We start from the raw sequence: 12004 nt of genomic DNA on the forward strand, positions 1-12004 counted from the left end.
CACCATAGTGCAGCTACTATTGCAACATGGTTTTGAGAAAATGATGTAGAGAGAAAAAAAAAAAAATTAGTGTTCATAAGTCATGATTTCAACTCAGTAGAACATTTTTGAGATGAATTGGATGTCAAGTGCAGGCCAGACCAGTGCATCCAACAACAATCATGGAGGTAGAGTGATCCAAAATAACTCGCAACATAATTAACACAGTAAAAGGAGGTTTCCCTCCTTCCCTTTATGATTGGATTTCTAATTTCATCTCTGGTAGTTCATTATGTTTTGGTGGTTGATTCCTCTTACTGGATTTTGCCCCTATGGTTCTGTAACTCTTACACACTCTTCCTTCATTAATGATCTTTCTCAAATTTTAAATCCTATCCATAGTTTTTGTTGAGATAGTTCTCCCCAAACTCTTCTTCATGTGAGAAACCTTGTAGTATTTGAATGATTCAAGCTTCAAGAACTTCCAGAATCAGTGTCCTCAAACACTGATATCCTCACAGTTCTTAAGTGGAATGAAGGTGATCTAGTGAATTGCAATGCTATCAGAACAACATCCTGTCTTACTATCCAGAAGAAAGACCCTGCTTCACTCCTTACATTTTGATATGTATTTTCCAGTAAAGATCCATTTACTCTTCTTGAGCTATCTTTCACATGTAGCTTATCTTCAGCCTCCAAAAACTTTGTATTCATTTTATAGCATGGCATCTTTTATGCTCAGCTCCTAAAACACTTTGTATATCACGGATCTGACGAACCTTAGAATATTGTTTGGACATTTGGGTATCATGTATCTAAAACCTCCTTAAGAGGTCTTGACTGTATACAGAAGCAGCTGCTGAGTAACATCCATACACTGTTGTACTAGTTACAAATCACATAAATTAGCATCTGTTATCTGCTCCACCAAAGACCAACCACCATCCCTAGACCTACCTGGAGTATACCAGGTCCTTTGCAGTTGAAAACTCCTATTACAGCCAGTCAGGACAACCAATATCAGGATATCTGAACATAAGGACTGTATACAGAAGTAGCTGCTGGGTAACATCCGTACACTGTTTATCTCTAGACATATCAAACCATCATCTTATTTTCTTTTATAATCCCCATGTTTCTGTTCTTTGGAACAGTGTTCACCATACTGTTTTTCCCAATGAATACCCCCCCCCCCCTGCTTTTCAAGAAACTTCTTAATAGAATCTTTCATTCTTGTTAACTTGCACACACACACACACACACACACACACACACATGGCACTGGTATTATAGGTTTGTGATCTTGTGTGTGTGCATAATTACTGGAGAGTATTCCTGTAATACAGGTTGCAAGGTGTGATTGGATTTAAAGAGAGCCATATGCAGTTTTGGTTTCTTTGAAATTCAGGATCATCTTAATATGCATTTCAGCATTGTGTGTTTGTATGAAAATATGTATTTGTCATAATTTTACAATTTAGGTTGTGTAGCAAAAAATATGAAATGCATTGCACTCACAATCTAGTATTAATAAATAAAAATGAGAAAAAATACTGATAAAAAGTGTTGCTAGATATGACTGCTATTACAAGTGAGAGAACTACTGTGATTAAATTGTATCTTTTGTAACAAATGAATCATTACATCTTGCAACAATCATTTGGTTGCCTTGCATTTCTGTTATTGATGTCGTTATGACATTGAGCTACAAAGTTGTTCAGCTGAAATTGTGAAGCACTGGAGGGTAGGCAGAGTGCTATTATGTGTGTATAATAGAATAAAAAAAATTCATAAATATTTTTTATGGTGCTAGAATTTTGTATTCCATTAGAATGAAAAATGCATGCATATGTTTTCTATATTTTTTTGTTGTTTTTTACTTTGTTTCAACTATAAATTTAAAATGCTACATTATTAATTTTGGTAGAAAATCAATGAGAGGGAACTGGAGAACTAAAATATGTTAACTTTTACACCTCAAAGTATCTATATATATATACACAAATATTTAAATGAAAGATTCAAAAACTCCTGACATTTATTAGAAATGTAACTTTGGAAGATACACCTTTTGCATTACTTAAGATTCTGAGCCTGGGACATCCTGAAACTTGTTCCAAACCATTATTTCACTCTCAATACTCATCTTTACTTTGATTTGATTTGATTTGATTTCATTTAATAACCACTCATGCATGAAATATTATTAGTTTTATTTTGTTATTTCATTTCAGAGGTTATGTTAAAGTTATATCTCTGACACGTATATTATCAAATGAATTTTGAAGCACATTGAAATGGTTGTTATTGTAATTATGCACATATTAACTTATATAATGTGTGATAAAATTATGTTGAGCTGGATTGTTATTTCTGTTATTCTGTCATTGGAGTGGCAATGGATAGTCATTTGTGTTTGTAGTTTTTGGAAGATTTACTAGATATTGTCTAGAAATAACCTCCATTTTCATTAGGTGTTTCACAAAGTCTGTAAGATTTATTTTGCTTAACACATCCTGATTACTTTTAATAATTGCTGTAGCCAGATGGATTTAAGATTCTTAAAAAAAAAGATGTTTGCTTTTCTTCTTAGATTGAACCATTTGCAAGAACATTTTATTAAATTCATTCTGTTCTGTGTAGATTATGTTTTATAGAAAGGCAAACCCTTGATAGTCCTGAATTATTTTACACTTTTTTTTTGGATTGTCGAGTGTTTGCTCTATCTATCGATTGCTTAATTCTTTAATCCATTTTGATCTGTTGAGATAGTGAATTTGCAAGTTTATCCATGACCTAATAAATGAACATACATTGCTAGGCCATATTTATTAGATGTATAAAATTATTTTCTATTATTTTAAATTTAATGCTATAGTTCTCATTTGCAGAAGTTTCATCTATAATGGATGTCATTTCTGCTTTCTAGTGTATAAGTTGCGAGTTATAGGTTTGAATTCCACTTTAGTGTAGATGTTGGTGGATGATTTTTCCCTGGGTGAGGCCATTGCCAGCTCTTTTAGAGGCTTAGACCAATTGTGGTGGCTTTAAAAAAGCACCATGTTTATTCTTTAGAACAGAGTATTATCTAATCCTTCACCCTATAGTACCAGTATGCAATAGGTTTTTACAGCATTTTGTTATTGGGATTGTCGTCAAAAAAAAAAGTGACATAGCAAAAGCATGTTAAGCCACTCATTGTAAAGCTTATGCACACATTTACCTGATAGTAGGTAAAGTGTTTTTTCTCAATAATTTCCATAAAACATACAACCTGATGTGATCAGATTTTTATCCATATGTGATAGAAATTAGCTACCCAGTGGAAAACTTTGAACTAATCATTCTTACAAGCTAACTATATAAAGGTATGGCAGCTTTTTTACTCTCAGATGGTAAACCCTGATCATAAAATACTTTGCTTGCCAGTTCTATATCTGAAACTTTTGTATCTTCTACAAGTGCAGTCTGTGTAAACATCACTTTATGAAGAGCTGCAGTTTTAATTATAGAAGCTGTGGTGATTATCAGTGAGATCTCAATTGCATTGATTGTTTTCTGCACAGATTTGGCGTGATGAAAGTGCATGTATGGCCAGTTGTTGCTAATGCCAGGAACATTAAAATTGTTTTTGCCATAACACTTGTCTAAGCAATTTTTGATAAATTAGAAATCTATTTATCTCAATATATATTCATCACAGACAGTTATGTTGCGCTCAACAGAACCCATGCTACTGACACTTAAATTATTATTGTATGTGACTCAGGGCCAGTTTAAATGAATGTGAAAAATTTTATGTAAAGGAAAATGCTATATAATGTAGTTGCCTGTTTAAATTGTCACCCACCTCTAGTTAGAGTTGATTTGGTAAATACCTGTCTTCTTGATTTGCTTCACTCTTCTAATGTTATGATGCCAAAGTATGAATTATAAAGTCATCAGTAGTGTAAAAATGATCCCCATCCATTCACAATTATCTTTTCTGGGAAGCTGTCATTAGACCTATTATAGCTCCCACTTGACATTGCAGGGCTTCATAGTTTGGTGATTCTGCCATTCATTGTTGCAGTTTTAATATTCCTTTGATAATATCACCTGTAAAGGTGTATGAAACATCACAAGCTGCACAATTTAGTTAAGTCGATAAATTAACTTCACTTTTATTTCACGAGTACTGTGTTACATTTTCTATTCTAGTAATTTGAATGAATAGATATAAACTAATGAATATGATAAGAGAAGTAAGCATTGGTAACCGGTCTGAGTTTTGTGCAGTATGTTCTCATATTTAGTAGAAATGTAAGAATTCATTCTGAGCAAAAAAGATAACTCAAATGTTATCATTTTTTGAGAACTGTGTAACAATTAATTGGAACATATTTTCACACCTTCAGGTTGTTGCTAAGCAGCCTTTAAAATCTTGTTAAGTGAAGAAATATTTAACAATAAAACATTACATGCAGTACTTAACTCATTACATATGAAAAATCATCACTAAAATTGTTTTTTGAGTTTAACATTTGTCACTTGAAGTTTTTGATTGTGTTATTTCTTAGTATTCCTTAGCATTTAAATAGCACTTGAAGAAGTTTAAAGTATATTGGAATTTTTTTTTTTTTTTATCAGCAGTTGAAACTTTTTGAAACTTTAATTCTTAGCACACCTGATTCACCACCATGTATTTAAAGAAAAAAAATAATAATAATCTCTTAGAAAACTTACTTGAGCCATTTTCCAATTCTTAATGAAGTAATACTCTTTCAGGTGTATATGGATCATCTCGGAAGAGGGGATCCAGTTCAAGTAAGTATTTAAATAGAACTCTGCTGAAAATTATCTTATGGCATAGGTGGTATCAGTGTTCATGCTATAAATCGCTAGATGATTGTATACTAAAAGAGGGGGGTGGAGTTGCAGTGCTTGAGAAGAAAATTTAATTTAGTGTAAAACCTCATTTTTTATATCATTTAGGTATAGATAAGAAGCATGCATGCATTGTTTAAATTTCATTTAAATTCATGTTTTACATAGCAAATTTATGTCCATTTTAACCTGGGAACTTGAAGATTTGCTTAAGTTTATAAATTATCATAACACATATGAAACTTTCTGAAATGGGAAGCATGCTGGTTATTTATAATTAGTTGGCAAGTAAAAGTTATGAAACAGAGAGAAGTAAGCAGTGTTGGGGGGAAAAGAGATTTTCTTATTAAGTATCAAACTCTGAGTTATTGTGTAGTTTATTTATATTCGTAAAAAAAAATTTCACCTCTCCTTTTCACAGAATAATCAAGATTTTTCTTATACTTAATATTTCTGTTATATTTCAGTATTAATATTAATAATTGATAGCTAACTAAACGATAGCCATTAGTAATACATTAGTGTGGCTGGTATATGGAAAATAGTGATATAACATTTCTCTCCAATGAAATTAAGTTGTCATTGCATCATCACCAGTACATTAAAGGTGCAGGGTCTTGAGACTTGAACCAGTGGCAGGTTTAAGTATCATGACTTATTTCAGAATATATTTTTATTATGTATTTTGCAAGGAATGTCCTTAAGCAGTAAACTACACGGTTTTAAGACAAGAACTGTTTTGTGATTTTTTTTCCCTTTCCCCTCCCCATTAGTGTTTATGTGAATACTGTCACCAAGAAATTGGAAGAATTTTATAACACTGCTATTTATAATATGGAGAGAAATTGAAGTGGATGAAAAATAACTTCAAGCTTAAGCTATAAGATTGCGAGTTTAACATTTAAAAACACTGTTAAGATTGTAGTTTTCAATAGAAGTAATTATTCATGTTTTACTCTTTAAAACTATTTAAAATATCACATCAGTATGTTACATTTCGCTATTTATTAGAGGTAATGTTTTTATACCCTGTTTACTTAATATTAGGTTGTCAGGCATTAATTTATACTCAAGTTTGATATGATGTCTCCACTCTTCACTTCAGTTACTTGCACATATTTACTTTTGTTTCATAGAAATCTTAAACATAGTATAAATTAAAGATGCCAAGAAATTATAGTCTTGGTTTAATCCTTTATTCAAGTATTAGCAAAGTTTGTACGTGAGAAGTATCTTCACGACTGGCTACCTGTATATAAAGGATGATGACTTGCCTTATCAGTTGCCTTAGTAAACCTAGTCGGTGTTGTTTTGATATTATCTCATTGTAGAAATATCAATTTGCATTCTTATGTCTTCCTGCTCTCCAACCAGTAGGCTGCAGGTTTGAATCATGCCATGGGCATGGATTTTTGAGTCTTTAGGTGGGTGAGATGAATTTAATTTCCTAATGTGAGATCACAGCCCTGCTTATTAGAGGCATGAAGTGGCTTGGGGGAATAAATGTGAAAAATTAATAAATAATATGAAAAGTAAAATACACTGTTAAGTAATCAAAACAAAGAACTATATTTGGAATTGTCAATTACACAGATTCAAAATAATCTCCCTCCAACTCAAAACAATGTGTACATTTGTTGTACAGGTGTTTGAAGGGCACGGTGGAAATCCTGAATGGGAACCTCCTTCAGTCTCTGGGTCACACCACATTGGATGCCTTCAATGTCACTGAAGCACTCCCCCTTTTCAAGGTGTACTTCATTTTTTGGGAGGCAGGAGCCAAATCTGGTGAATGGGGGGCAGGGGGGGGGAATGTTCGATCACACAGATCGACTTCAAAGTCAGAAACTGCTTCGCATGCAGTGCACAGGTATGTTGTCATGTAACAAATCAATTGTTGTGGCATAGTTTCCTGACACGTCGCATGCAGGCATACTGACGTTGTATTACTCCTAAATAATACTGACCGTTTCCTGTGGTGCCCTCAGGAACAAATTCGTGGTGGATAACTCCAGCAGCGTCGGAAAAAAAACAATGACCATTGTCATGACACTTGATTTTTGCAATCTGACTTTCTGCTGGGAGAAGACATTCCATGCTCTGGCATTTCATTTCTAGATCAAGCTGAAAATTCCAGCTTTCATCACTGGTGACAATTCTTTTGCAACACATCATGATCTTGATCATCTGGATGGTTGAAATTTTGACAACATGCAACCTGGTGCTCTCTCTCTGTTTGTGTGTCAGCAAGTGTGGTATAAACCTTGAACAATTCTTCCTCTTGTGCAAATCTCTTTCTAAGATTAGTTTGGCCTTTTTTTATGAACACCAAGTTGTACAGCGATTAGCCTAGTGGTTATTTGCCTCTCATGGGCAACAATTTCCCTAGCTTTCAGCACATTTTCATTTGTCTTTGCAGAAACTGGCCATCCACAGCGTGGTTCATCCTTCAAGGACTCCCTCCCATCTTTAAATGTTGAAAACCAGTGGAACACCTGTACGTGGCTCAGAAAGTCATCATTGCAAACTTTTTTTTTAGGTCTTGGTACATTTCTGTTGCAGTTTTTCCTAATTTACAGTAAAATTTTATCACAGCTCTTTGCTCCATAATACAACTTCCTATACACTCCTCTCACACACTCTCACTCCAACAGTTGCCACACAAAAATTGCTGTGTCACTCGACTCAAAAACTCTCTCTCTCTCTCTCTCTCTCGTGATCAAAACTTTAAACACGTTTGTTACTTTTATTCAAAGGGCTGTCCTGTAAAAAATCACTCTCATTACTTAACAGGCATACTGTGTATATTAAAAAAAACCTCATCTCAGTAACAGTAATAATGTACTATAGGTTTACAATCCTTCTTGGGTGAGAGTGACATTAAATAAGAATAAAAAAGTTGCCAGTAAATTTGTAAGCAGCATGAAGTTAGTGTTCTGATGCTTCTCTGAGTACTTTAATGTCTAGACCAGTGTATCCCAAATTTTACCCATTTTAAAACCACAGCAATACTAGTTTGTTTTCTCTCTCAGTCAAAGGGCAGATATAGATGTTATAATAATTTCATTCAAATGAATAATTATTAAGGTATTTAATTTTGTAATATTTGTATTATGACAAATTAAAAACTTGAATTTTTTTAAATTATGAAAAACATTTTTAGTTATATGAATCCAAATACACCTAAAAACAAAAATTATGAAATTTAAAATTTTCAACAATAAAAATAGTTTATGACATGAATGAAATTTTTGTCTGTTGGGAAGAAGTTTGTTGAAATCTAGTTCTGTAATTGTTATTTTTATCTGTAGATGGGACTCCACATCAGGAAGATAGTTTTGTTTTGTGGTCGCAAATGCAGAAAACCCAACTTCTTCCATATAACCTCTACATCCATAACAACTTGTGACATGAGTACTATCAATGATGGATATATATATATATGTATGTGTGTGGGTAGTTGAACAATTGCTGAGAATGTTACAGTTTAAGGTATGAATATTTCCAAAATCTAGCAGGGAGTTCAAACCATATGGTTCAAACTAGGCAGCTGGAATGTGATCATGATGTCAATCAGACATGGTCCTAAGGAAGTCAGTCAATACTTGGCAACAGATATTTTGTTTAAAACTTCAAAAAAAGACGTATTTATGTACCCCGAAATACCACATTTTGGGAAACAATGGTCTAAAGCAGTGTTTCTCAAAGTGTGGTACGCGTATCCCCCAGGGTACACGAAAGGTATATTCAGGGGGTACATGGCAATTTTAGGCTATGCATCATTAACTCATGGAATCATTATTAAGAAAAAAAGAATTATTTTAAAAGTATATATTTTTCAATAAATTATATATTATGTATGAATTCTCTTACTCAAATTGCGAGTTACTATCGGCACGACGTTAACGTCCTGATATTAACTCACTCCCTGTGGTAAACAACATGCACTCCCCAACAGCATCACTATACTGAGACACAAAAAAAATAAGTAGTTTTATTGTATCACTGAATAAGGTACAGAGACATTTGCAGTCTGTGTAATATATTTCTAAACAGATAGTGCAATTAGAGACAACTGGGATTAAAAACAGCACTAACTAATGAATCGCATCTCCTCTGCAACAGAAACTGCTGTATAGACTCAAGCTTTGCTTGACACCACCTGTCGTGAATATGTTAAAACTAAGAAATATATAGTGAATGTGTTCCAGCTATTATGGATTTTGGTTGAAGAGAATTAACATTTCAATTCAACCATTGGCTTGCCTTTGTCTTTGGTTCACGCAATCTTTTGTTAATACCACACCAATCATATGCACTTCTACATAGGTGCTCTATCTGCCATTGCTGTCCTGCCATTGCTGTCTGTTTCACTCTCTGCTTTTACTTCTCATTAGTCATTTGTGAAGGATTGTTCATTATGTATCTCAAGTCTTGTAAATTACTGGTAATTTTTACTTGAAATAATGGGAAAGAAGATGAAGCTATTTGGGTAGATGACTTTGACGATGCACACTAGGAAACTTTTCTCGACGCCAAAAGTAGCGATAGTGAATTGGTGCTGCTTGGTAAGTCACACCATTTTCAGTTTTTTCCTGAAAACTTTTGTATCCGAAAATCCCCGCATATATCTTGCACCACGATTTTTTTTAGCTTAATTTTGGGAAAAAAGTTTACCAATTCAGTTGCGTTTTTGTCAACCTCATTTGCTTAGTATTACTACTTGTGTACACATATCATTGTTTTGTGATCCCTGAAGATGGCAATGTAACATTGCCGAAATATAGGTAATTATTGAAGTTTTTATAATTAATAATTGAATGTGCATTGTCATTTTCTAAAAAAAAAAATTGGAGGTATGTCTAGAAAATGTATAAGCTTATCTACAAGAAATAAGTACTATCAAATACATTAGTCCCTTCCAACATCATCAAATTCCTGCCATGTACCCTCAAGGGGTGTACAGGATATGATAATACTACATGAAAAAAATTACATCATTACTAACTTCCTATCTACAATTTTCCTCCAAATCAGTCTGTTACCTGTCAAGACTTCAACATTATCAGATCTTATATTTCTATCGTCTAAGGCACTTTTTACTGTATCAATCCACCTATGTCTTGGTCTTCCTCTGGGTCTTTTTCCTGCCAACCTAGCAGAGAACACTTGTTTTGCTAATCTTTCCTTGCCCATTCTGTTTAAGTGACCATACCACCTAAGATTAGCTCTGCTAACACATTCCTGGATACTGACAATGTCAAGTTCTTTCCTAATATCCTCGTTTTTAATATGATATTGCCATTGATGCCATCTGTTCATGCCTCTAATCTTTCACAGGACTCTCATATCTGTGGTCTCTAGTCTTTGGTCAATTGTTTCACTTCATCCAGGAATGTGTTAGCAGAGCTAATCTCAGGTGGTATGGTCACTTAAACAGAATGGGCAAGGAAAGATTAGCAAAACAAGTGTTCTCTGCTAGGTTGGCAGGAAAAAGACCCAGAGGAAGACCAAGATATAGGTGGATTGATACAGTAAAAAGTGCCTTAGACGATAGAAATATAAGATCTGATAATGTCATGTAAACAGCTAATTTAGTGTTCTGACTAATTTCTCTCTCATTCCATATGAATTTATTCAATTGACTTCCCACCATACCAGCTTTGCTGATTCTGTTGTCTATTTCTATATTTAATTTACCATCTTCACTAAAAATCGTGCCTAAGTAACTGAAATGTTTTACTTGTTCCACAGGTTCTCTATTCACAACACAGTTCACATTTTCAATGATTCTGCCTATTTTCATTGTCTTTGTCTTTTTATTGCTGACCTTCATACCATATCTATTACAACAGATATTCAATTTAGTCAGTGAATCTTGCAGACTTATAGCAGATTTATTTAGAAGTATAACATCATCCGCATAAATCAGAGCTGACATTAACATCTCTAATTTTGATATCATGTTTAATACCACTTTCCTTCATAATGTGATCCATGTAGATAATGAATAACAGAGAGGATAATGTGCATCCTTGTCTCACCCCAGATTTAACATTAAACCATCTTCCTATACTTCCTTCAATTCTAACTGCCGACTTACAACTCAAACACAGACTAAGTATTGCTTGATATAATGCCCCATTGACACCATATAACTATAGCGTATTGAATAGCTTCTCTCTTGGCACCTTGTCATATTCCTTTTCCAAATTGACAAAACTTAAATACAGATGTTTGTTATATTCCCATGCTTTCTCGACTATTTGTCGTAAATTGAAGATCTGATCCTAACAGCCTCTATTTGACCTGAATTCAGCTTGTTCTTCACCAAGCTTTTCTTCCCCAATTCCTCTCAATCGTTTCTCAAGTATACTTGCATAGATCTTGCCAGGAACACTGAGTAGGGAAATACCTCTGTAATTCTCACATTCAGTATTTTTTCCCTTTTTCTATATGGGTACTATGAGAGCTCTACTCCAATCATCAGGAATTCGTCCCTCTGTCCAGGCTTTCTGAACTATGCAGCCACTGTAAGACTCTTATACCACAATACTGCAGCATTTCTGGTCGAATATCATCTACTCCTGCTGCCTTTCCACATTTCAATCCTTTGATGGCGTTTTCTACTTCAAGTATGGATATGTATTCCTGACTGCATGCCTGATCAGTGTTTTTTACCACTGTGCTGTCATCACTGCTTGTTTCATTTAGCAGTTTTTCAAAGTAATTACTCCATACTTCAAGGATATCTTTTACTCCCATTTTCATGTCACCTTTATCATCTCTAACTCCTTTTACAGCACTCTTTCCTCCATTCCTAAGCTTCTTCAACAACCTCCAGAATATCTTACCACCTTCTTGATATTTATTTTCTATGTTCTTGCCAAAGTCCTGCCATGACTTTTGTTTAGCTAGTTTTACACAGTGTTTAGCATTCTCTCTAAGAACAAAAGCTGACTTATTTGCCAGGAACTTTTGATATGCTTTTTTCTTTTCCTTCACTGCCTCTTTAACTTCCTGTGTCCACCATGGAGTTCTGAATTTTCTATCCTTGCAGATAACTTCACCACATGCTTCTCTAGCTGAATCAATCAGGGCTTTCTTCAAGGCTTGCCACCGAATCTCCAAGGTTTGATTCCTGTTCTCAAACTCTTTC

The 12004-nt window shown here is 34.0% G+C and overlaps 1 protein-coding gene across 2 annotated transcripts in view; it reads left to right on the forward strand.

Moving 5' to 3' along the window:
- LOC150104901 (uncharacterized) overlaps positions 1 to 12004 on the forward strand; it is a 196207-nt gene that overhangs the window by 57172 nt on the left and 127031 nt on the right. Inside the window, exon 2 of one of the 2 annotated variants that reach the window (XM_090395414.1) lies at positions 4747 to 4785. The exons of the other annotated variant lie outside the window; for it this stretch is intronic. Coding sequence (XP_090251540.1) covers positions 4747 to 4785 — 39 coding nt within the window. The remainder of the gene's footprint in view (positions 1 to 4746; positions 4786 to 12004) is intronic. 2 annotated transcript variants of the gene reach the window in all.

Source organism: Typopeltis vanoorti, chromosome 7 (assembly GCF_054136105.1).
Source record: "Typopeltis vanoorti isolate ZY-2024b chromosome 7, IOZ_Tvanoo_1.0, whole genome shotgun sequence".
Taxonomy (NCBI): domain Eukaryota; kingdom Metazoa; phylum Arthropoda; class Arachnida; order Uropygi; family Thelyphonidae; genus Typopeltis; species Typopeltis vanoorti.